The 26,987-nt window shown below is 46.3% G+C and overlaps 1 protein-coding gene across 1 annotated transcript; it reads left to right on the forward strand.

Annotated features, from left to right (window-relative positions):
* Nucleotides 1-320: 320 nt before the first annotated feature.
* On the forward strand, nt 321-26,540 carry SDC1 (syndecan 1). Its single transcript, XM_072858506.1, has 5 exons — nt 321-611; nt 21,724-21,805; nt 22,874-23,367; nt 23,588-23,717; nt 24,270-26,540. Exons 1-5 carry the CDS (start codon nt 552-554, stop codon nt 24,434-24,436), a joined length of 933 nt encoding a protein of 310 aa, XP_072714607.1. The 5' UTR covers nt 321-551; the 3' UTR covers nt 24,437-26,540.
* Nucleotides 26,541-26,987: the final 447 nt, after the last annotated feature.

The raw sequence follows: 26,987 nt of genomic DNA on the forward strand, positions 1-26,987 counted from the left end.
TTAACATTATTATTATTATCAATTCTTATTTTTAGCGAGAAGGAAGGAAGCTCGGCGGGAGGAATGCCGCTGCCGCAGAGGAAATCTGGGAATGCAATGGGAGGGAAGCGGCGGCTGCCGCCGGCCGGGGAGGGGGGGCCGGGCCCGGGCGGCGCAGGTAGAGCGGCGGCAGGAAGCGGGGGCGGGCGGCAGGGCGTGCCGGCCGGGCCGGGCCGGGCCGGGGCCGGCGCGGGGAGCCGAGCCGAGCCGAGGGGAGGGGAGCGGAGGCGGAGCCGGCCGGGGGGTGGCCGTAAGGTGAAGGTTGTTGCAGTGGGTTCATTAAAAGACAGAGTTCAACTCCTCGCCGCCGCAGAGCGCTGCTGGGAGGCTGGTTCGGCGGCTTGCGAAGGGGGGGAAGAGAAAAAGAAAAAGGAAAGGAAAAAAAAAGACAATAGAAGAGGGAGAAAACCCGCAGCTGCTTAAAAGAACACCAAAAGGAGCGGGGCAAGAGCGGCGGAGGGGACGGCGGGAGAAGGGGCAGGCTGTGCGCTCCCGAGGCCCGGCGAGGAGGAATGATGATAAACGTGGTGGCCGTGTGGCTGGTGGCCCTTTGCTTCCAGGCTGCTGTCCCGGTGAGCCCGCTGCGAGCCGAGCGGGGCGCGGCGCACGTGGGGCGGCGGGGCCCGGGCGGCCGCGCGGGGCCGGGAGCGGGAGCGGGGCGGCGGGGTAGGGCGGGCTGGGCTGGGCTGGGCTGGGGGCCGCCGCGCCCCGTGAGCCGCCTGGCTCCCGCCTTCCGACAGGTTACCGCGGGGGAGTGGAGTGCTGCCCTGCCCTGCCCTGCCCTGCCAGGGGGGCTTCGGTGGCCTTTTGTGCTGGCGGCGGGCTCCAGCCCGGGCTGCCCCGGCAGCCTTAATTCAAACCAGACCCGCTGCTGCTGCTCCCGACCTGCCGGCGGCTCCGCCCCGGTGCGCTGCGGGGCGGGCGGCGCTGCCCGGTCACCCCCCGCCGGGGCGCGGGAGCCCCTCAGAGCGCCCGGGAAAGGCCGGGGCGGGGGGGGGGGGGGGAGATGCCCGCGTCCTCCCTCCGGCGTGGTGCGCCCCGAGGGGGCGAGCGGTGAATGAGGGCGAGCGCTGGCATGTGGCCCTTTGTGGCTCGGCTGTGGCCGGGGAGCCCTCCCACCCCCCCGCTCCGCGCTCACGGGTGACTTCTGAAACAGGGGTGCTCCTGCCGTGCCCCTGGCACGACCCGGCTCCGAAGGGAGCTCGGGGTCGGCTGCTCCCCGACCGCCTTTGTGCCCGGAGAGCCTTTGGCCAGCAGAGGGTACGCCCGGATGCCTTGTATTTCTGCCCACTAACACAAAAATCCTGGTGGTCCCCTCGGCGCACGAATCCTCCCGCTCCCCCGACGCCCGTGCTCGGCACCAGCCCCGGGAAACCAGCCCCGGGAAACCAGCCCGTTTCCCTTCCCGGGCGGCGGCGTGCGGCCACCCCGGCGCCCCGCCGCTGCCTCCAGCCCCCCGGAGCCGCCTGGGCCGGGCTGCGGGGCCATCCGCTTTCTCCCCCCTCAGCGCCTTCCTCAGCTCTGCGCTCGTTGATTTCATGCACCCCTCCTGGCGTAGTAACACTGCGATAGCGAGGCTTGCACCTTCGCCGAACTCGGGCGTTTCGGGAGCAGCTCTCCCGGGGAGGCGCCGAGCGGCTCCCGAGGGCCGCGGGCAGCCTGTCGGCCTCGGGAAGCTCCGCTTCCGCGCAGCGGCCGCCGCCAGATGTCATCCACGGATAGAGGATGGCTCTCCCGCCGCTCCCTGCCGCTGCTCCGCCTGCGGAGGGCCTCTCCGCAGAAATCTGGCACCGCAGCCTTGCGAAAGTGCTTTGCTGGCGGCCTGGGCTCTGCGTCGTCCCCCAGCCTCTGCGTGGGGTTCGCGAGTGTGGGATAGGAGTCCCTGCGGCCGCCTCGGGAGGGGCACAAAGCCCGAGTCGCCATCCCTTTCTCCGGTGGTGAGGGACGCTCGCTCCCCGCTTCCTGTGTGCGTGTGCCGGAGCTGTGTGCGCGTCGCTCGTGGAGTCTTCTCCTTTGGATGAGTTAGAAGGAAAAAGCGGAGCATGAGGCTTTGTGTGAGCAGGCAGGATCATCAAAGTCAAAACTGGGTTTTTTTTTCTCTCTGAAAGGGAGTAAATGATTTGAAACTTGTCTGGAGATGGACTACAGCAGCAGTTGGATAAGGAGTGGCAGAACAAAGTGCACAGCAGGATCCGAGCTGCTCAGAATACCTCCAATTTTGCTGTACCATTCTGTCGGTGAACTCTACCTGTAGATCTGGACACGCACCCTTCTAGCCCACGTGGTAGCAAGTAGTTATGAGATGGCTAAAAATGACAAGCATGTCAGCGTAATCAACCCTGTTTCATGGGAAGAAGGCTCTGCTCATAGCTTCTGAATAAGCTTTCTTCTGATTAAAGTGGTAAAACTGCAGTTAATTTGCAGCCTCTGTAGTGCATTGGGATAAAATTCCCCTATGATAAATATTCCTTACTAGAAATGATAAGGACATGACGTAAATGCTTGTCTGCAGTTTTCCTCTGCGTAAGGGACACGCAGGCCTGGATGATGCTTCAGATCGAGGGGTTTCCTGGGTGAACACATGGAGGAACAGAAGTTCTTGGGGCTGTCTGTGGTGACTCAGCGCTGAGGCTGTTCCCTTCTCGTGATCACATGGCCTTTTTCCCATGTTGAAATGTCAGTGACATGGACTAAGCTGCCTTTCCCACCCGTCTGGAATAATTATGCTTTTGCATCAAGTGGCAGAAAACCTCTTGTGTTGGGCACAGAAAGCAGAGTCGCCTTACACAGTCCTTTGCATATGCTAGATCAGTGCTATGGGCACTGGCATGGTTGTGTTGGGTTCTTGGTAGTCTGATTATTGGAAAGCATGCCACTGCTGCTGGCACATCACTTGACCTATGGCTATTGTGGCATGACTTGACTCGTCCATGCATATTGTCGTAGAAGTAATAAGCAGGAACAAGAAAGTGGCCAAACGATAGCAGTTTTCTTTCTGAGTACTCTTACCTGCAGGAATGGTTGGGGAGGTTCCTATTCTTCTTCTTCAAGGTGACACTTTATTGCTCAAAACACCTTGTATGAGAGTAATTGCCCTCTTTGTTATGATGGGGGCATTGATTTCCTTGAAATAAGAAGGCTGATGCATCTTAATCCATTAACCTAGTTATTCTCTCAAATGGAAACTTTTACATGGTATAACCCTGCCATGAAGCCAACTGAGCCAAGATGCATAGCCTGCTGCAGGACAGCAGTGGACAATCCAGCCCGTATCATGAGGGAGAACAGGGTTTTGATTGTTTCATCTGGTGTCGGTGCATGCTGGCGGTTAACGCAAGCTTAGCAGAGCAGGCAAAACCTTTTTCCAAGGGTGATGTCATTCCTATCTGAATGTAAACTAATTAGAAGAAATTAGGTAGTCCAGCTTGCTTATTAAACATGTAGGCAGTGGATAAGGAGGAAACACTTTCTTCTATAGTACATGCAGAGCAGCGTCACATTATTTATCAAGCACTACAAACAGCGCTTCTCCATCTGAACACTCATTTGCTGGTGGCTACCTCCCAGTAAAATGGTGACTCTATTGTATCTGGTCAACTCTGATTAGAGCAGAGACAAATAAGCTGTGGTTTGTATCGTGTAAGGGGGCTCTGGCGCAAGTTTGTAGTCTTTTGTTCCAGGTTTCTCTTGGTTTCAAGTGGCTAGAAGAGCTAACATTTTTAATGGGAGCACTCTGAAACTTCTGGAAACCAATCAATCCTCTCTAACAACCCGAGACAAGTTACAGCAAGTGCAAGAAACCTGTAAGCCTTCTAAAATTAAGCTAGTGCACTAACCTGAAATGTAGGCTGCTGTTTTAGCAGCAAAATTGGTCCATTTTAAGTATGTGTTTTGCATTGCTAGTGCTTAGATGTCTCCAGGTGGCCTATATAGTAGCACTTCATCCTAACCTTGTTTGAAGTGGCTCTTGTGTCCAAGAACTATACTAATGCCTCTGAGGGGGGCATTCCACACTTGTTTGTCATCTGGCATCTAGGGAGGTGGGATTTTAGTAGGGCCTGCTACAGGGAGAAGGGAGCTTCTTGGAAGAGAGAAGATAGAGGACCCCTTTTCTGAGGAGGTGCTGTCAATGATAAAATTGCAGTGCTTCAGCATTGCAGCGTTAGTATTTTTGTCTTGGATGTCTCCTACTCTTCATTAACTCAGAGCTATTAATACAGCACTCCAGGACAGCTGGAGATGGATGCACTCGCTGAGACATAGGGTACTTCAAATGGCAGTAGTCCCTCAGGACAATGTTCATTTGATGTTAAGGCACCTAAATGTAGGTGTCTATGTGTGTGCTAGGTGCCTAAGCTCTCATTAGAGTCATGGGGATGTAATCAGTGGGGCCAAAGAGAGCGATTATCTGACCAGCCCCTGCAAGTCTGCTTCAAGGTGAGTTGCTTTGTCAGGGCTCTGTTGACTATATCTCATTTTGCCTATAAGGGGAGCATAGACACCTTTACTTTAGTGTCTTTATCTAAGAGCAATTTAGTCAAAGTGACAGTCTTTTTACTTTTATGGTAACTCTCTCCATGAACAGACTGGACAGCTGCTGTTTCTGTGCCAAGAGAACTAGCAAAGCAGTGGGAAACATCAGCTTTCAGCTAGAATGACAGCTCTCTCCTGTTCTAGTGCAACAGGATCGGTGCCTCCAAACAATACCGTAGTCTTGCTCTGCTAAAGGCTGTGGAAGAAACTAGGGGGTATAGTTGGGTCCTGTATCAGCGTTCTGAAGTGAGGAATATGAGCAGAAACATAAGTGGATGTATTGGGGGGGGGGGCGGATTGTGAGCTGTTGAGGAGGTATCAGAGCATTTTAGTATTTAAAGGCACTGTTTATTTGTGGATTAGAAGTGAGGAACCTTTGTTACTCCCTAGACTTTGATACAAGCAGTGAACTTGCAAAGTGGAAGCTGTTTTGACCAACAGTACAAGGACTTCTGGTGTTTCTTATAGGTTCACTTGTCTTCTGAGCTCAGAAGATACTCTAAAATGCAGAGAGCATGTGGTGTCTCCTTAGGAGTGCTGAGTGTCAATTTTGTTAACAGGTCTCCAAGTTAAAGTTGACTAGCGTACTTCATTTGAACTACTGCTCTGCTAAGCTCCTGGTGTACCGCAGAAATGAGCTTTATCTGGCCTGGCTAGAAACCTGGGATAGTGCACTTTCTCCTGTGGAGATGCTAGTGGAAAAGTTACTGCACTGTGAAGCCTTACCTCAAGGTGAGATAACATTTGGACCTTCTACAAGCAACTCTTGTGGAGCAACATCTGCTAATGTGGTGGTTTCCCAACCTCTCAGTTTCTCAAGCAGTGCTTGGCTGCAGTTGACGTTCTGGGTCTTGTGGAACCGGCATGTGTCCAACGGAGTCTGTTAGCTTGGGCTCCTTGCCATGCTTGACTGTAATGTTTGTATCTCACTGCTGAGACCAGTCTTACCAGTGAGGCTTGCTTTGCTGGATGGGAACCAGTGTGTTAGTGGGATTTGGATGGAGTTGGTAATAGAACTTCCTGTTGAGTCACTGGAGCTGCAGTACAACTGAGTCATGGAGGTGTTGTAAGTCATGGCTTTCCCTGCTAGGATTCTAGTTTGAAACTCCTTCGGGTGTTGATCAGTTGAAGAGCTCTTGCTGCTTCACTTAGTTCTGCCAGAGAGTACAGCAGCAAGACACCTATCTTTTCCGTAGCCCTTGTTTTTGCGGTATGTTTCTCTTTAACGTCCACTCATTTTGCCTCTTAGTGTTCAGGGCTTTTCTAATAACTGAAAGGTCTTCAGGATTGCTATTGCAGAATGACTCCTGGCTAAATTGAAGGCACTGATAAAAGATAGGGAACTGCCTGCCAACCAGCTTATAATACTCATGCGTATCTTGCCTTTCATGGAGGCTCTGTGTTCTTGTCATACTCCACCTTGTAACTTCTCTGCACTGCCTGTGCAGTAATGACAATGTCTTGTATGCCAGTCATGGAAACAAAGGCTGACAGTCTTGATTTTTGGCTGTAGGCAGTCCCAGGCACGCAGTCCTGTCAACCAGCCTTCTGCAAAGTACAGCCAGTTCATGCGACAACTTCTCTGAGTGCCCTGGCTCCATGACCTGAGCGTGCAGAAGCCATAGCTAGAGAATGGGGGTTGCTCTTTGTCTGCCTGTGCCACGTGATGAGGAGCTTATTGCCTCTAAAATGGAAGGAAACTTGAACCCCATTCCAGTTGTAAGGGGAGCGTGCCGAATGCTTTCTGGGCAGCACTGCAGACCATGACTGTCTTGCGCTGTACACAGGAAAGCTCTTCTAATTAGTTTCTAATGCTAGTGGCAGTACACATCCTGGTCAGAGCTCCAGTCCAGCCTTGCATCTAGGGATTAATAGATGAGCAGACTGTATATTGAAGCCAGAGGTGGGCAGGGGAGAGTGGAACCAGTCTACCATCTGGAGAGCAAGCAGTGATTAATGTAATGATTTCCAGATGAGAGCTCTTGTGAAGCTCCATGTTGTAGCAGTGGTGCTGCTGTGGCTGTGTTGGTAGGGACCCTTTGTATGATCCCTGGGGATCAGAACTGGCAGCTACAGCGCTGTAGAAAGAGACTACCTGGCTCTTTCCTGTCCCAAAACAGGACCCTATTGCTGGCTTATTGTATGCTTTGAGACCAGTAGAGTGGAGAAATATAGGTATGTATATATTTATACAGAGAGATACCTATCCATGTTATGTGCTATTTGTTGACCAGCTCACAGCAGGATTTGGAGGCTGTATGCCCTGACCCCAGGATGGTGGTCTGGGAGGTTTGATGCCCGTGCTCTGCACAACTACAGGAGCTCAGAGCAGCCTGTCTATCTACCAAAACATCAGTCTCGGGTAAGAACATCTCTGCAGAAGAGAGAACCTGTTATTCCATTGACCAGCTAATAGGCATCTTCTTTAGGGACAGAGCCCAGGCTTTCTTTGGTCAAGAAGTTGAGGGGTAAGAGGAGTAAAAGCTCAAGCTAGAGGAACCACAAAGCTTGCTTGAATTGATATCCAACACAAGCACTTATGTTGTGATATTTTTCACTCCCCTGCTGTGCTCTGTGCTTATAGAACTGTAATAGAGACTCTCACACCAGCATATTTAATGCCAAATGAGATTTGTCCCCCTCACTGGCTCTAACAGGGTGTAAGTGGCACCTACGCGCAGTGGAAAAGTGGCAGTGAGACTTGCCTCGAAACTTGCCTAATAGCCTGCAGCTAGACAGCTTTGACTTCTAAATCTCTTTCTGTCCTAACAGAGGAATCATCTAGATCATGACTACTTTCCCATCAGTGAACAAAGCACCTAACAAAAGAGGCTGACTCTGGCATGTCTGGGCAGTGGCAAAGGAGTGCTCTGCTATCGTGTGCTTACATCAACTGACTCATGGCCTCGAAGAGGAAAGCTGCTGGCTTAATCCTCCAGCAGCATCGGCTCTGCTCTGAAGCACTTGCAGATTTAACTTGCAAAAAGTTCCTCAGTCTGCATCTGCAGTTGCACTGAGCTGTGAAATGGTGGTGACCTTCTTGCTTACAGAAGCTGGAAGATGCACTTATGAATAATTAGACGTTATTACTGTAGTAGCTGAAAAGTGCCAAATGCTTGGTATGTCCCCACCTCCGCAGCATGCAGCCAAAAGGGGTTAGAAAGATCCACCAAACCTCCTTACACTGTTTCTAGTAAGTAAAACAGGCTGGACACTAGTTATCCTGTGACCAGCTTAAATGCTAGAGTCCCAATCATATAGCAAATCTTATTTTCTGACCTATCCTTTAACACACCACACTCTCCCCCCCACCGCCCCGATTGCCTGCTGGGGAACCTTCCCATGCATTATTTGGGGGCATACCAGTTGGCAAGGCTCGAAACTGTGCCAGAGATCATTCTAATAATTTGATGGTATAGATTGTGTTCCAGTGCCTGGGGATGTTCCCTGATGATGTTTAATTTACTAGTGTGGATGTAGGCAGTGGGTCTCTGGCAGCAGGCCCAGAATATTATGAAATTTTGAAAACTGCAGTATCCAGTAAAAGAAAGTGAAAGTTCGTCATAGGAGATCACAACTCTCTCTTTGAAAACTGAACCTTTTTGGATGCTTCAGAAGGATGAGCAAGTACAGTTGCATGAGAAATCCTGTGTAATCAATCAGCTGAGGTTTGTGAGGCGAATACTACAAACCTGGAACAGCAAAACATTTAGTGTAGTAGTAATGGCGCTGGTACGTGCCAGTGATTCAGCCTGTGCTTTTAGAATTGGCCCATAAGGTGGTCCTTCAGCATTTTATGCTCTACTTTCTTTAGATATATATTGTGATGACTAGAGTTGGTGGTCAGTGAGTAGACCCAGAATTTTATTCGTATATGAAATATCTTCAACTTAGTGATGTTTGAACAGTGTCTGACAAGTTTGGTCTATTGTTATGTAGCATCTAGCTATTCCGATGGTACTCCTTGCCAGAAACTTGTCTGAACTAAGGGACATGTTGTGCTAGGAGTAACTTGGTACTAAATCACTTCACCTTGCCTTGCAGTTTTTAGTAGTGTTTTATTGACATGTCCTAATGCCTGACAGTCCATCAGAGGTGGCATTAGTGATGTCTCTTGTCTCTTCACAGTATAGATGTTTAAAATACAGGGATGTCCAAATCACAACTTAAGTCTTACAGTTGCCCATATGAGGCAGGAGAGCATCTAGACTCCACAAATATGGTAGCATCTCCCCCTAAATTCTAACCTCCTCAATTGATTTGGTGACTGCTCTGAAACAAGGCCATGGGGAAGACAGGTGAACAAGCTGTATACCCAAAAATGAAAGCATGAGGTAGCTGAAGCTAGTATCTGTTACAGTGAGACTTGGATAATAGCTTGGATCAAAGGGAAGCTCTCTGATTTATTCTGCCTTTGTTACAGTCCCTTGTTCAGGGCTCCGCTGTACAGATGTGGTACTAACCAGTGCAACTGAGTGACGCTAGGTCCTAGTCAATTAGTTTAATCCATTAGGTGTTTGGTCAAGAAATGCCTAATGTTCATTTCTGAAATGAGCAGAACTATAGGTGACTAGAGCACAATTGCAGCAGGCATTTTTTTTAAGGCTGTTTCTGATGAGAGGATTTCATTTGATGCTTCAGCTTTGAAATGATACTTCAACACCCTCATGACTCAGCTTGGAAGTACACCAGCCAGCTTCCATAATCTCATTGAGGTGTTGCATAATTTAACTGTAAACGGGGCAGTAGTAAGCAACTGCTGTCAGAAGTTTGTCTTACATGCAGGATTACCAACACTTTTGTAAACCTAAACACAGAGACCATTAGTGTCCTAGAAAGAGGCACAGAGAGCTTGATCTCCCCACCATTTTATATGGGTAGATCACTTGCTGTATGGTCCAGTGGTTATGAGCATGCATATTTCTCAAAGGGAGTTCATGCAGTCTGAACTGTGTTCTACGTTAGAGTAATTCAGTGAAATGCGGTCCAGCCTGTGCCCAAAGACCATCCGGCCTACTGCTGTTTATTCCAAGGAGACTAGTACTACCTGAAACACTTACATGCTGCTTTTCTTCGGCACCTGCACTCAGGAGCTGCTAAGACTATGTGGAAGGAAGGGGTGATGCTGAAAATGTCCCTTTGAGAAGACTCTTGGGAAGGGGGAACGGGGTATTCCTGATCTCAGATGTGGCTCCTGCATTAGGTGGAGATGTTTCAGTCCTTTGGTGCATGGCTTAGTCATGCTGGTGTAACTGCATCTGTTTGGCAGGGATGACTTCTGCATTACAAACAATCTAGGCTTAGTCAACACTGTAAGATCCTGTGGATAAAACAGGCCTGATAGCATGCCTCATGATGTAGGGAGAAACTTGATTTCTTCACGTCCATGCTGGTTTACTTGAAACTGGAAATGGTGAGGCATAGAAGCAAATGCAAAAAGTACACTTGACCGTGTGTGTTAGTGTAAGACCTGCCGAGGTGCAGGAACTGCCCTGCATTGGATCAAAAACAAAATCTAAAGCTGCTTGCATGGTCTGTGTGAGCCCAGCAACTGGCTGCTGATTGAGACTCGCAAGTTCCTTCTTAACACACCAGCGGCTGACTGGTGTGAGTCCTGCTGTGCAAGAGCAGAGTTTCTTAGAAGTGGTTAGAGCTTAGCTATAGGGAGTGTGACCAAATCAGAAGGGAGCTGCTGAATGCCAACTGTTGGCTCATTTTGCTGCCCAAGTCTAACTTGCTTCTGCAGCTCCCTTGCAAATAGTCAAGGTCTTCTGTAGCAGACTGACAAATAACAGCACCAGGGGATCAGGTTGTGGGGTGTGACCGGTCCTGCCATCTGGTGTGCACATGTGAGATGGAGGCTGAGACAGTGTCTGTTCAAGCCAGGCAGCTCTTTCTGGATGCTTCCAGTTCCCTGATCAATCAGCTCTTCAGTGGGGGGTGTGCCTGAAAAGGGTTGTTGTTGGTGCTGTAACTAAGAAGGTGGGTATGAGACTTAAAATGAAATAGAGCATTCAGAGGTAACAGATGTCTGGGATGTGTGTATGGAAAATACAGATTGTTAGCAAAAAAACCATTTCATAAGCATTGGAGACTTCATCGTGCCTCCTTCTTGAGAAAATGTGGAGTTTACAAAAGTGATTAAGAAGGCCTTGTCTTGGATTGTTGAATCTCAGGCTGGTTGTCATGACATGAAGGACTTGATGTATGTCCTGTAGGGTAAACTACAAGCCGATCAGCTGGGAAGCCAAAGCAGAGTTTGATAGCAGCAGGCCTTACAGCTGGCAGGTGTTTCTGCCACTGAAGTGTCAGCAAATAGAAAGTAATTTTTGTTGTCTTGTGCATAGGCAGTTTCTATAGGATATATCTGGTTGCTATAGGATATATCCTCCTATAAAACCTTAAGTCTGGGTGGTTCCACTGTAACTTCATGTAACTAATGAGAATACCTTGTCAGCTTTTCTGTTGTTGTAAGGCTAGCTATTTGTAGGTTTAAGTAGTCTCATTAAGTTTACCAACTAACCTGCTTTAGCCGGGACCTTTAGTACTCCAGGGTTGTGAGTTCATCTTTCTGCTGAGGTTTAAATAACTTCCTAGCTGCTAGGAACCAGAAATACTGCCAGTAAACCCTTAGTTTCATGATACACTAGGGATTTTTATCTGAAACTTGGATTTCACTGACCTAGCGTAGCACTGCAAGCAGTTTGCTCTAATTAGAAACATGTATGTATCACTAATAGAGTGAAAATGCTTCTGTGGTCCTTCAAGAAGATCTCACAGCTTTGTCTCCTGGCTCCTTGGCATATCTCGCACTAGGTAATTGCTAGAGTTCAAGGAGGAGAAGAGGGAAACTCCCAGGATTGAGATAACAACCTGGGTTTTCTCCTAGCCATATGCCTGGATACCGAAGGCTGTTGTACTTACTCTTGCCTGATAATAATTCCTGGAGGCAGGAAGTATTCCTGGCTGCATGTTGGCTTCCCTTCCTCAGGTGAAGCAGAACAGCTTCTTCCCCCCCAGAATACTGTGTAGCATGGTGATGAGGTCGCTTCTGACTTCTGGGAACAGACCAGCTCAGGTCAGAGCACTTGTGCAGCTGTAGTGTTGCTGATCACACAAAAGCTGGCGTGGAGCTCATTTGAAACAGGTAGTAGTTCCACCAGCCAAGCTGTATGGCATTTGTCTCCAGGAAACAGGCTTCCCTAGGACCAGAGGCACACACATGTTTTCCTGGTGCTGCTGAAAGGTATCTGTGATTCATAGTGTGCCATCAGCCTAATTTGAAGACTTGAGATGCCATAGACCACGTCACATTTTCCTATAGACACGTCTCTGATTTCTGAGCTGGGACTTTCTGAGCTGAATGGCTGAAGATGAAAAGAGCAAGTTGTGCTCCTGTGGGACCAAAGTCCTTGAACTGCCTCTTGTGTCCTGATGTTGGTGTGCTGCAGGCTTGCGCTCTGTCAGGGGGAGCATGGAGGCTTGAGCCTCTCAGCATCCTGGCACGTGGCCTACAGCTGCACGCTGACCAGTTTGAGCTAACAGGCCTACTGGAAGAAGACAGTCTCAAATGGGACAAATGGAGACAGTAGCTGCTTTGCAGCTCTTCCCTCAAACCCAGTCTTGGACTACATTCATCAGTCTCAGGGCTGTAATGCTAACTGGTCTGCTTCACTGGGAGCTGGGTAGTCTCTTAGCTTTATGGGGAGAGGAGACTGGCTTCTCCAACCCATGCATGCTGTCAAGGAGCAATCAGGCAATCTGAAGCCCACTATCGCACTTGCCAGGAAGTCTCGGTGGTTCTGCAGCGAGTTTCACTCCAGTGACAGTCCTCAGTGCTGATCCCATAAGACAGGGTGAGTGGGTGGCAAGAGATGGGGCAAAGAAAGGAATTTGCATCCAGATGCAAGTGAGACTGTGCATGGCAATGGAGGTCAATGCATGGATGGGAATAATTAGCTAAGGATAGGGACTGGTTTTGCTGGAACTGCTGTTGAAGACATAAGGTCAATGTGTTTATATGTGTTGGAGGGCAACGCTACAAAGTCCAGTCTCCATTTGAGTGGCTATAACTGCTGATGACTTGTCTGAGGTGAGTTGCTCAACCTCACCTGCCTGAACTCCACAGCAGGGGCTGCGTGTATGCCGTGGTCATCCTACATGTTGTAAACTAGCCATGTCGGAATACGTGGTAGCCAGGGGGCATGTGACTGTGCTACTGCAGGGGGAGGAAGAGGCAGCAGGGACCTTAGATCCTGTCACTTTTAATTTCTTATTCCGTCAGGAGGGTCATGTTTATCTGTGTTGCAGTTTCTAGTATGCATGGGTAGTGGGTTTTGGGCTACTAGAGTCCTTTGCTGGATGGGTTTCCATTTCATAAAGATTTTCTGACCTGCTGCATACCCTCTTTTAACCTTACTTTGTCAGGGTTCCTGGGACAGGCAGCCCACCACTGGCTTTGGCTGAAACTAAGCAATCCCCTGTCTGTGCTTTTCTAAAGAAGCAGCTGAACTGGCTGTTACTGTAAGACTGAATCTTCTCTGCTGGTTTTGCTACACTAGAAAGTAAGAATTACTGGTGACTTTAAGTCAGAGGGTTTTAAGACAAATTAGGTTTGTCTGGTCTCAGCTTACACAGCTCACTGCTCATCTCTCAAGCCAGGTGAAATAGCTTGAAATTAATTCCCCAGGATGAACTGGAGCTGTTAGCTGTATGGCCTCACTGAGCTGCACCTACTTTGCACAGCTCTTTGAGGTTATACATTGACTGTGGCTTTCTTGTGCTATCTGAAGAAACGAATGCCTGAACTATAAACTATGTTAAAGAGCTGCAGGGAAGGCTCTTTAAAGAAAAGCAGTTATAGCATAAAACTGAACTGGCTGCTTCTCATGAGATTAGCTGCAGGGAAAAGAGCTTTCTCATTAGACTGCATCTTCAAACACAGGCTGCCTTGAACGTGGGAGACAAAAGGTACCCCATTTTTGGCCGTATTGTGACAACCTGCACCTGCCACTGATACAGAGTTGAGTGCCACGTCTGTGGATGTGTTGACCTCTCAGTGAGATCCAGTCATTAGCCTGGGCTGTATTGCTTCGCTGGAAGGAGCAGGTTGGCATGAGTGAAAGCAGTATGTGGTAACTTACTTGTTTGATATATCCTTCAGGTGAAAAAGCAGGAGCACAGACTCTAAGTCGCTTCTCTGTATTGCTGAAGGACTGACCAGACTTCTAGTGGAGCTGGCTGAGAGAGAACTGGGAGGCAGCTCAGCTCTTCTGTATCAGAACTGCCATGGCGCTCTGTACGCTCCTAGCAGTGTGCACAAGTAACGTGTTGTCACTGATGCTATGTATGTTGCAGGGCCACATGCTTCCCCAGCTGTGGTGTCCATAAACCCGTTGGACTCCTACCCCTGGCTTTGCTCAGCCCTCTCTGCTGAAGGACATGCAGTATGCTCCTTGTCCAGTGCTGAATTGCAATCGCACCGGACCTCCTGTAAAGTTCAGGTGTCTCAAGACAAAAGCAGTACTACCGCTTTTCTGAATAAGGCATCTATCTAGCCTTTGCTACTGTGTTTAGGAGATCAGGGAGGACTTAAAAGCACTGTTGTCAGACTTAGGAACAGACCTTATCCATTGTGAACAAACAAACTCTCTGCAGAAGAGAACTCTCCCTACAACCCCTCTTCTTGCTCCTTTTTGTATAAACCTGCGTGGCCCTTTGAGTCAGCCTCTGATTTGCATGTTGCCTGCAGTCTGAGGGTGCATTTGCGATGTGTGTTTCCATAATGCATGGCAGTGGCAGGGTATTTTACTGTCCCTCTGCTGCAGGGTAGGTGAATGTGTGTCAGCATCCCGGGAACCCAGGCTGTGATTCTCTGAATTGCTTAAGCAGCCCTGGCTGCCACGCTCTGCCCTGTGCCAGTACAAACACTTGTGCATTCATGCACCGAGCAGGATTGGGAAACTGGTCCTGCTGGAAAATTCTTTGCATGATGTTTTCTCCTTTTCTTTTTTTTTTTACCAGACCAGTTCCTTGATCTGGTTCACCGTGAGACTGTATGAAGAGCTATACAGGGGATGGTCCAGGAAGCGTGAAGTGACATGCTCTCGTGGGAGGTGGTAGTTTAAAGGGCCCTGCTGCAGAATGTGAAACCCAACCTGATGGTGACAGGCTGGTTCATTTTTGCTCTTGGCATGTTGACTGCTGTGTTTCAGCCCTACTTAATTAAAAAAGTTGCCCTGTCACAGTAAGGAGAAAATGTAATGCTGATTGGGCTAATTCACAGTAAGGAGAAAATGTAATGCTGATTGGGCTAATAGCGTGGTACTTACCAGGTGAGCCTCTAGAAGTATTGGGACTGTAGCTGCTGTGCGTATGGAGTAGCTGGATGCTCCTCTTCCTTGGCCACTACATCTTGTTCAAAGGATCAGAATATGCTTCTAGAGCTGTGGCTACAAAATTTGACAGAAAAGGAGGATCAAAGCCTAGTGGACAGTGGGCAGAGTTTACAGTCTGGTATGTTCTGCCCATAGTGGAATAGATCCTAAAAGCTCTCATCCTATTTTGAGTAGGTGTTGGAAGGTGTTTCACTACCTCAAGAGCTCAAGTGCCAGGAGGTAGCTACTGTGTGATGATCAGGTAGTTCATGCTTCAAACAAAAGCAACTGCTGTTGCAGCTAGGACCTCTCCCTCAAAGATAGTCCTCTTCTCAACTCACCATCCAAAAATAGAAGAGGAGGCCAGTAAGAACTCAATTAACCAAGATTTTCCAGATTTCTTTATACTAATAATGATCTGATAGAGAAGCTGCCAGATTAACTGCCATATTTACTTCTTGCTGCTAAAATGGTGCTTGCCTTGCTGAGCAGAAGAACATCCTTTAGTTTCCACTTGAGAGCTGCCTGACTGCTTCCCTTTGGAAGGAGCACCCTGTGAGCCACTAACCAGCCTTACTCCACTTGACATAAACTGATGGATGGAAGGGTGGGGATGCTGAAGCCTGTTGGTATGCAGCAAAAGCTTATTGGGGGAGGAGAGAAACAACACCATCTGAAATAGGGAGGGCAGATAGTTGTAATACTTTGAACAGCCTTGATTGGAACACTAGTCAGGGATAAAAGTACTGCTTAAATCTAGGCTGTCCAGTCTATGGGCTTTTCATGGGAGGGTTTGTAGCTGTCTTTCTGCTCTTTGGCCTGTGCCGTTAGTCTGCATCTTTGGCTCTTCTAGGAAGATAACTACTTAATTAACCTGCAGGGTCACCAGGCAGCACTGGTGCTTATCTTGAGCAGTGGAGTAACAGGAGAAACAACTGGAAGAGCATTTGGTTGACATCATAGAATTGTAGAATAGTTTTGGTTGGAAGGGACCTTTAAAGGTCATCTAGTCCAACCCCCCTGCAATAAGCAGGGACATCTTCAACTAGAGCAGGTTGCTCAGAGCCCCGTCCAACCTGACCTTGAATGTTTCCAGGGATGGGGCATCTACCACCTCCCTGGGCAACCCGTTCCAGTGTTTCACCACCCTCATTGTAAAAAATGTCTTCCTTATATCTAGTCTAAATCTACCCTCTTTTAGTTTAAAACCATTATCCCTTGTCCTATCCCAACAGGCCCTCCTAAAAAGTCTCTCCCCATCTTTCTTATAAGCCCCCTTTAAGTATTGAAAGGCTGCAACAGATCTCCCTGGAGCCTTCTCTTCTCCAGGCTGAACAACCCTAACTCTCTCAGCATTTCCTCACGGGAGATGGTGCCACACTGCTACTGACTTCTGATGTAGCAGACTTGCACACAAGCTTCACTACTGACTTGCAATATAAATGCATCAGTTCTGTTTCAGAAACTCCAGAATTTATGTCTGACTTAAAACTGAAGGTGTGCATGGTCAACTTAATGCTAGCAGTCTGTATGCCTGCAGAAGAAGGGGGGATAGGTGAGGATGCTGGTGGTTGGTGTGGTTTGTTTGGTTTTTTTTTCCCCCCCTTAACCATTGAAGCTGTCTGCAGACCATGGACATCTGGGATTGGAGTTAATCATGCGTGGGCTATTAACTGCAGAATATCAAGGTTTAACAAAGCTAAAATTTCTTTCAGCAGGTGATTTTGTCTTCCCACACATTAATATCAATATTTTGAGGTTAGAAGCTCTTCAGGCTGCTCTGCCTCAGAGAGCATTTCTGTTAGCGGGACTAGCTCTGCTCTTCAATATAGAGAAAAAGGTGAAAGACAAATCTTTCTGTCTGAGTTTCTTTTAGAGCTGTTCAAATCCTTGTGAAAGTCTTTTTCTAGGTGCTCCAGTGTCATAGTTGGTAGCCAAACTAGAGAGTAAATGCTTCTCTTGTATTTATATGTCTCTCTCAAACAAGAGCAAACCATTGGTTTTGCTTCCCATAAAGTTGGAAGAATCCTGCAGGATGCTTAGGGAGGGGTTTGAGGTGGGAGAGCTCATTACAGCTCATTCCTTTTCAGCTGAATAAGAAGGATTTATTAGGAGAAACAAATGTGCAAATTTAACAGCATTATTCAGATAATGGAGGATTTCAAGTGTTTTTGACGCTGCTGTAATAGGCTGATCACTAACTAGGATTATTAAGAGTGGGATACAAATCATCCTTAATCTAGTTTAGGGCTTGTAGCAGCTTGTGGCAAAGCCAGGGGTTTTGCTTACCTCAAAGAGCAATTTGAAAAAAGCTGCTTCCTTTTACATATACCATGGCTCCCCATTAAAGAAATGTGGTTCCCAGTTTGGGCGGGGTGAGATCAACTAATAAACTACAAACCTCCCCTTCATCATGAAAGAGTACTTCAGATCTGTGCTCTAGCAGGAGGGAACTCTGTGCAGCTGATGGGATGAGCACAGAAAGATTCATGTATTGAGACTGCGACCAAGATGAAGACTGAAGAATAGTTAGAAATGATGCTTTTCTTTTTTTTTTTAAGAAAAAAAAAGTCGAGTATGTCAGACTTCTGGAGCCAGTAATATTGCTAATGAGTTGTGAAAGCTTGGCCCATTCTTGATTAAATTGAAGATGCCACTAAGCAGCTTTCTGGTTGTCCCAGCAGAACTGAGTAACTATTGTTCTGCAACAATACAGCACTCGGCAAGAGCAGAGGCTAACAGTCTCCCCAGGGTTTCCCCTAAACAGTCTGCTTTGATACTTGGGGAAGAGGGTTTCCCACTGGTTAATAGGAACTGGTTAATGCATATCAAAAATGCTGTTAAAAATTTTACCCCTCACATGCAACCAAATTCAGTGACCCCAAATCAAAAGGGCTACGCAAGTATTTCTAATCAGTTGTCTGAGCTGCTTGAAAAAAAAACCTAAAAAAAAGAGCTTGTTAAATGGTAAAAAAGCAACATGTTGTAGCTGCAGTATAAGAATTGAAAGTTTTTTTGATTAGAACACATGAGATACCATCAGAAATCCTTCAAAGGATCCACTACCTGAACTTAAATGCGTTCATCCAGCGTCTCTGGCATCAATTACAATGTGAATGGTCCACAAATGGTCTCAGTGGACTGTCAAATGAACTGGTTGATGATGGAAGTAATTTCTAAAAGCATGACCACATTAGCTGATTATATTTACCAGTCTGATAATAAAATTTTGAGCTAAAGTAATGCAAAGTTGTTGGTAGAGCAATCTTGCTTTAAGCTGGAAGTTATTTTCAGCTCTTTCATATGATGGCACAACATGGTGATTCAATCTGTGTTCTGCGCCCCTAATCCTCTTGACTAATCAAAACCTTTCTCATTGGTGTAACTCGGCTGCAATAAAAGGTCATGGAAAAGCCTTGACCATGAGGTGTTTGTTGTCTGAACAGCACGGTCCGTCTTCCTGATGGAAACCCAAGTTAGTTCAATCCCTTCCGATGCTGTCCTGAGTTGGTGTTTTATGTTAACCTTGCTGTGTCTGAAATCCTTCAGCAGCAGATCATTATAGAAGCATGACCTTTCTGCAGTACTTGTATTTTGTGGTGCCATAAGGAAAGGTTACTGCCTTTCATGCCTACTAAAGCTGTGGAGCGAGAAGTGTAGTCTTTATATAACTGTACAGTTACATAAATTAGGCAAATGTTCCTTAATGCTCATGTGTCGTGAAATTGGGTGATGTCATGAAGTTACATCACTTTGTGGATATTCTGACTGGTATCCACATGTGTATAATCCTATACTGTCCCTTGAGTATTTGGGGAAAAGAAAGTCCCTCTCAGATCCCAGGCCTCAAACTACCTGGTCAGAGGAGCAGCTTGGGACAAGACCCTTTGGGACAACTGGTAGGACACATTTAGTGCAACTTAACTAAGTTCTCATATAAAGCTGCGGGAAGCAGACTTTATTAATCCTGAATCATGTTTTCTATTATTCTCTTGAAGTACAGTAGCCAACCTCAGGGAACAGGAACCAGTCTGAGTCTGCCTTCATGTTTGCAGGGTGGCTGCTGAGCAGCAGCTGGGCAACTCTACACTGGAACAGCATGGGTCTCCATTGGTTTAGACTGGGCTACACTGGACTTTCCTCCTCAGAGGAGAACCTAGCTATCCCTTCTAAGATACAGAAATCAAACTAGGATTCAAACAAGTACATGACAGAGACTATGGAGAACCAGAACATGCAGCAGCCTGGGAAGAGGCTAAAAGCTCAGGTGTGAGGGGAAACGTAAGGGTAGGCTGGCTGAACAGGCTGGATAACAAGGAAGCGTGGCATGACTGAACAAGCCTCATCCGTTAACGCCACAACGGGAAGGGGTGCTGGGTCAGTAGTCAAGATCAAGAGCGCTATTTCATTTCCTGACAGTCTGTGATCCTTTCAGGAGTGTTGCTAAGGTCTGCAGACCATCAAATCTGTCCAGGTGTTCTTGGGAATCCTATATGAGCTACCCCTGAAGATTCAGATCTGGGGGGAAGTTAGTCTCGATCCTAGATAAAGGTGTATGGTGACATGTCTTAAACTGTATTGGCAGTCCCTTTCTTCAATAAAAAGATGGAGAGATTGCTTTTGAACTGCTTCAAGGTAGTCTTCCCACTGGAGGAGAATGCAGCCCCCCCTTTTGCACTCAAAACCAAGCTGAGTGGGAGATCAAAGGATTGTGCTTGCCACTACTAGTGCAAGAAAGTAGGGAGAAAAATGGTCTCCAACCCCCCCGTCAACCAAAATGGTGCGGTCTCTGAAGTCTGACTTCACGTCTGAACATAGTGGAAAGGACGTTCAGGGGAGCAGAGTTTGGGAAGCCTGGCAGTTCTTTCCATATTCTTTCTGCACCAACAGTTCGTACTCTCTAATACTTGAAGTGTAGTGAGATCAGCTTGCGTGAGTCACTGACCTTTGACACAAGAAGAAGAACATACAGGAAGTACTTATCTGACCGACTTTCCATGGATGAGGGCAAAAGCACAGCGCAAACAAGCAGGGACAAATCTAAAAATCCAGATTGCCTCATGACATGCAGCTAAACAAAAGATTGAAGGACAGTTGCATTTTAGAAATTACTCTAGAAATATGCTTGCAGAAGCTTCAGGAAAAGTGGTTTGTTTTATTTTGGTTTTTTTTCCCGTAGAGAAGAAAAGTACTTAGAAGTTTAATGTCTATATGAGGTTTTTTGTTCTTACTTTTTTGTTATTTTTAAAAAAAAATAATCATTTAACTATAATGATTGCCTAGAAGGGGTAAGATGTTGGGCCTGATTACGTTGGTGGCAGCTTGCATACTTCTTTGTCTTCAGAGAGGTCAAATCTAATGGAAACTAGTTGTTCTATGGAAATGTGGGGAATGGATAAGGTATTAAGGAAGAGAAAACTGGATAAACCTGATATCTTAAAAGAATGAAAAGGAGATAGGGCCAATAAATACAGCCATGTAGGTAATAAAGTGACAATGAGAAAGCTCAACTGCTTTGTTTAACAGATCATACTAGTGCTGGCTAACTTTTTCCTAGGATGAAAATGAGTTATAGCCATTTTTAAGGGATACTGTGTTAATGCAAGCTAGAGAAATACAGTGGGCCTGGGTGCAAAGCTGGAAAGAATGTATGTTCTTATTACAGTAAAAAATGAGATTTCACGTTCCCGATAAAACCATGATCAACTTGGATGATGCAACACACTATCTCCTAAACTTGCATATGGGACAGTGCTGGAAAGGGATGACGAGAGCATCTTGAGAATGGCATAGAAGTAAAAATTCTGGAAAACGGGGAATGTAGTTGGATGGGGAAAGATGAAAATTAGAAGAAGTGACTTATAGGGCTTTGGTTTGAAATCTGAGAAGGGAGAATGACTAGTTAGCTAATGGTAGCCCTGCAGAAATAAACCTGGGGCTAGTCATGAGCTGAGAGTCAAGCATGTTGTACTGGTAGGAACAGTAAGTATATGCAGCAGAGGCCAACAAGATGCATGAAGTAATTACTCTGCTTTATTTAGTGTTGTTTTCTTTGGATATCCTGAACAGCTTTGAATGCTGTGTGTTATGACAAACAGGTGCAGTAGAACAGGGGGCTGGCCTCTTGTTTCAGCAACTGAACTTCTGTGCTGGTTAGTGTACTCCTTGAAGCATAAATGGAGAAAGCTCAGGGCTGTATTCTCCTACATGGAAAGCTGGCTTTTGTGTCAGGACTTGGCCTGAGTGCCCACACTTATAAAAAGGGAATCTCATTCTGCTTCCAGTTAGATGCTATAGTTTCAGATATATGAACAGCGCTGGAAGGGCTCAAAAAGGCAGAGAAGCCAAACTACTTTGTCTCCTCTTCCTTTCTGCTCCTTAGAAGTCATGCAGTAATTCACAGCTGAAGTAGTGGTAGATAGCAAAGACATGAGCAGTCAGAACCTGAAGCAGAATGGTTATGTTGTGTAAGGACTGAGCATCAGCTGCTACCAGGATGCAGCTCTGAACAGATTCCTTGCTTTCTTCTTCTCCAAAGCAAGTGCAGCCTGGAAGCAGCGCAGAGAAGGGAGACAGCAAGACTGACCTTTCCAACACCAAATAGACTAACCAGAACTACTCTTTTGGGAAGGGGAGATAGAATGAAGAAAGAGAGAAAATGCAGTCTGAACAAAGGAAGTTTGTGTAACCTTCAGGAGCCCTTAGAGGACTCTGTGCAAGCAACGTGATAACTTTAATCTCATCACTAACACACCTTTTCCCTTTCTCTTCAAAGCAAACTACAAATCTGAACCTTCCTCCTGAAGATCTTGATTCATCTGGTGATGATGACGATGCGTTCTCAGGTTCAGGTGCAGGTGAGTTATTCACACTTGTATTGTTAGTGCTTGATCCTTCCAGAATGTGGCAATCGAGATCTTGATGAGCATCCAAGCTAAAAGGGGGGAAGGGAGGAATCACACACACACACCCCTGCCCCAGAATATGAGAGTTGGGAACAGAGAAAGAGCCTAATCTATTCATCTTGTATTGCTTCAGATACTAACAATTAGCAGAAAATGAGTTGTAGAAGACTTGAAAGGGAGCAGAAGCAGGTATACTCCATGTCACTGCTAATATGAAATATTGCGTGAAGAATGTTATGAAACTGGTGTGATTCTTTACTCATGGGAAGAGAGACTGTAAGAAGGGCCTTTTTCCTCTCTTATGAGCTGGTAGGAGATACCATTTGAGGGTGTGTAAACCCCAACCTGCCAACATACATCAAGTGCAAATTTTATCCGTCATCAGATGTGCAAGTTCCCATGGGCCATAATTTTTAAAAAGTGGAATAAAAGGGTTTTAGGGTGGGGAAGAAGTCTATCAGAATGATTACTAAACTGCATGATAGAGACCTTTGGTTTCGGTGCTGAAGTTGAGGAGATGCTACTGAAGAAAGAGCAAGCTATTGAAAGCTAAAGCATGGTTTCCTTCTACTTCCTTCCAGCCACATGCTTGTATTTTAGATTAAATTCTGCAGGAATGAGACCCTGAAATCAGTGCCAAATGTGCCAGCGACTAAAGGTGTTGAGTATATGGGTGACTGCTCTGAATCACATAAAAGGTATTTCTGGGAAAAGAGTTGGATAACCATCCTGAGCAACCAGTGAACTGAAAGCAGACGTCCCCCCTGCAAACGACCTGTCTGCAAACAGACTAGCACTTGTGCCTTGGGGAGAAGCAGATGACTAAAAGTATTGCTGAATAGTGCATTGCTCTGTCCCTTCCTTATTCCAATGAAAATTATAAGCAATTACAAACTGAACTGCTGTTGTTATGAAAATTGGCTATGCAAGTTAGGCATCCTCCTTCGACCAGCATCCTGAAGATACTGTTAATAGGTCTCTAAACTGGCCAAGGATAATAATTTTTTTTTTGTTTTGCAGGTCCCCTGACTGACCAGTCTCGCACCTGGAGAATCCCAGGAGAACCAACTAATTCCTCATTACTGGCAACACCAATGGATTTCAACGAACAGCCATTTCCCGGGATTGAGAGCCGAACTGAAAAGGAATTAGTATCTCCTTCTGCAACTAGTAATGTAGTGACAGAGGAGCCAGTTGTAGCTGTGAAGGACGAAGTACCCATCCTGGGCTCACCTGATGAGAAACCAACAACTGATGTGGTTACAACAACAGTCAGAAGCCTCACTACTCACTTTCCTTCAGTGGTTCATGTAACTCCTTCAGAAGCCTCAGGCACGGTCCATGAGCTCGAACCTAAAATCCCTAGCTCTGATGTGCCAGACACTAGAGACATGCCTAAGCCCCACTCTGCCATCCCTCATGAGGGAGACATCACTGCCACCCCCATGACGACAGCTCCAAAGGATGTTGTTCCTACACGTGAGGAGGTTTTTGAAGATGGCTCTGGAGACCCGGTGAGGACTAATAGCTTTGACACCTTTTCTGGGGAGATGGCTTTAGTAGTATGTAGTAAGTTGGTTTTGCAAGAAAGGGTGGTAATTTGTCAGAAAAGATGATTGATTTAATAGGTTATATTGGTGGAGGGTTTTAGATGAGAAAAAACAAAGCTGTGGAAAGTCTCCAGTAACAGACATGATGAGAAACATGAATAACCTGACTTGTATGTCCCAACAGGGAGACTTCATTTTGACTAAAGATGAGGATTTGGTCCCCACCCGGAACTCAGAAGTACTGGCTGACTCTGGGAGGAATGCCAAAGCAGCAGGAGCCTCGGGAATTATGGACAGAAAAGAAGTTCTTGGAGGTACCTGATATTCTGGATTTCTAGTTGGTAAAAGCAGGCTCTCGTAGGAGTGTTCCAGGCAGCAGAAGCTGCAGTTCTGCAAGTACACCTCTGAGCATGAAAGCCAACCTTTTATGTTAGACCTCTGAAATGAGGGTGGTGATTCATGAGTCTGTTGTCAAAATGCTAACAGGGGCAAATATTAGTCTGCTAATAGCCAAGTAGCTACGGCTAGTTATCTGGAATTTTATGTTTAAACCTATTCCTTCGCTCCTCTCAAAAATTACAGTAAAACTGCTGTAATGCTGCCTGGGTCAAGAGTTGAACAACATAGCCTTGTGTGCTTTGCAGCATGGCCCGGTGGGAGATCAGTTTCTCTAGGTTTACTCAGTAGATGAGCAGGCTCTTGGTAATGGCAGGATCACTGGTTTGGGAGGGGGTAAAAGGACAAATTAATTTCTGGAAGTCATGAAGTCAGTGACCATGCAGTAAGGAACAATCTGGAACTTACAATCATACTTGCATTATCTGGTGCAGCATCTAGAGTAATTTGTGGCTTTTTCCCCCTTCTAGGTGTTATTGCTGGAGGACTAGTAGGCTTGGTGTTTGCAGTGTTTCTAGTTGCATTTATGCTGTACAGAATGAAGAAAAAAGACGAAGGCAGCTATTCACTGGATGAACCAAAACAGTCTAACGGAGGATACCAAAAACCACACAAACAAGAGGAATTCTATGCATAAACACTGATCTTCAGGACACTTCTTATTTCATCTTTCTTGGACCCTTCTCTCCCTGCACGTGGACCTCCTAGTGTGCTTTGCATTAAATTAAGCCATATGATCATTGGGTTATTTGCCGTTACCACTTTGCCATTGGAAATTTTATAACTACAAAGTAGATCTGGATTCATTGAACATTCCCAGCTTTCTTGCACAACTTATTTTATTTTATTTTTTTTAAACAGAAGTGGGACTGCAAGTTCCTAAACTCACTTTGGTTTATCTAAAGACTGCTGGGGCAGGCAGTGGGGAGAAGATAAGGGAGCACTGTATGTATAAACCTCTTGATATTTAGGGAAAGGGCTAGCAAGAATAAACAATTACCAGTGCTCGAATTCTGTATAGCAGGGATCTTTCCTATTTAACTCATAGATGTGTTTTAAGCGTAACAAATGGCTGCGCTGGGCAGACGTTTGGTACACTGCAATCCTCTAGCTCTTTCTAACTGCTGTATTTGGAGCACTTAATGCCTATGAAACATCAAGCTGAACATGATTTCTAGTGAAATAAGGTGTGAGGGCCAGGGTAATAAGCAAATGACTGTCACATGGTTTAAAATAACTTATATTTTGGAAAACATCATCCCATACTCAGAACCAGCTCCTAAGCAGTTGGTACATACACTAATACAAAACAAACTCCAAAGACCCCAAAACTAAGTGGAGAGTTCATTTTACCAATAGCGTTGGACTGTCCCACTACCCTCTTGCTCCTTCTAGGATTAGGTAAGAAATAGATTTTTCTAAGCAGTCTCATCTCAGATGTTCCCTCTTCTTAGGTGCCGAATCTAGGCTGGGCTGTCATGCTGCAGATACTCTTATCCTGCGCTACTGTGTAGTTGCCAGGTGACTCATGGCGTGTTGTAGCACCTACCTCTCTGTGCACTGTTTACGGTGGTTGTCTCGGAACGTGGTCTGCTGTCTATGCCACAGAATACCTTGGCACACAGGGGTGGAAGGTAGAAAGCAGCATATCATGACTTCGCAGCTAAGGAGTAGAGAAGCATAGCATCTGAAACAAGCCTGATGAAGGCTAAGTGTAGATGGCCTTAAATATATACAATAGTGGGTGTCCTTGACTCTCATGACTTCAGAACGGCTCTTCACAAGCTGTTCCTGCACTTTGGAGAGAAGCAACTCCAGGGATGTCAGACTAGTAAGGGCTGAAAAGCACCTCCTGAGGAAAGTCCGGATGCCTGAAGCTGTTGGTGGTCAATGTGCTGTCAGATGCGTGGCACTGAGGCCTTATTGAGGGTTTGGAGTTCCGCAGAGTATCTCAAACCGAGTGAGAAGAAAACTGTGGCGTTCTGCACGAGCCTTACTTCTGCTCTGCCTTTGGTTAGCTTCTTGCAAGTTCAGTTCCTCATCACGCAGTGCAGAAGGTATGGGGTGGGTGGAGGAGTGTTTACAACTGATGTAAATATTTGGACTGTTGAGCCAGAGGGAATGATTGGAGAATATTGCAACAGTTGGTATAAATGTTGCACATTAACAGTAAAACTTAAAAACCTGTGTAATTTAAATGAAGTATAAAACACTCCTGAGCTGCTATGCAGCTAAAATTGGTGCCTTCTCTGCAAACCCAAGAAAAAAACCCACCACTTCTTGATTCCAAACTCTTCTGTATGCACAAGGAAAACTTGTGCATACGTGTAGCTGGCTGTTTTTAAGTAAAGCTGCAAAGTCCATTACATATTTTTTTTTTTTCTGAACGAATTTTTATAGGTTAATGCAATGACCAGATGGTGTTAATTTCAGCTGTAATTCTTTGCTTTGTATAGGAATGTAGAAATGTTGTTTGATAGGTTTATCTATGAAAAGGTTCTTGTAAAGCACAGGAAGATAAAGTGGTAAAACTTCAGTTGTACCTCACAGCCTTGGTAGGGGGAAAGGAAAAAAAAAACTGTATATTTTGGTAGTCTAAACTGGCAGTTTGTGAAACAAACACCACAGTCTGTGTTATTTAAGTGGTACAAATGAAAAAGGAGTTCTAACAGAAGATGCAACATTGGGTTATCTGTATGCCATGTAAAGGTATACTGCAATAAATGGCATTTTGGCAAGAATGTGTCTGATCTGTGAACATGGCTGTATGTAATACTTCACAAAGTAGATGTGTTTTTTAAGACTGCCCAGGTCTTTAAGGAAGTTGGGTTCCAAGTATGAAATGTGAATTTTGGTGTTAAACAAACGGAGGTTCAGCTCAGAATTTGAAGGGTGTGAGTGTGGCCTTCTTACCCTGCCCTGGATGTCCAGGTTGCGGTGAGCTGCTCTACCCTGAGGCAGTGGTGTGGGATATGAATGGGCTGTAGTGGAGACTTGAATGAAATCTCTTTGACAGAGCCCTGCATTCTGATTTTGGGAGCTCTCCTTGCTTGTGCAGTATGTCACCATCCGCAAAAAGGTGAAAAAAGTTGTAAATCTTCCACAGGGCTCCCTCTTGCTACCTGTCTTCTGCCTCCAGGAGTTTGAGAGCAGGGAGGGCTGCAGGAGGGGCAGCTCCAAGTCTTTCT

Source organism: Ciconia boyciana, chromosome 3, assembly GCF_034638445.1.
Source record: "Ciconia boyciana chromosome 3, ASM3463844v1, whole genome shotgun sequence".
NCBI classification, from domain to species: Eukaryota; Metazoa; Chordata; class Aves; order Ciconiiformes; family Ciconiidae; genus Ciconia; species Ciconia boyciana.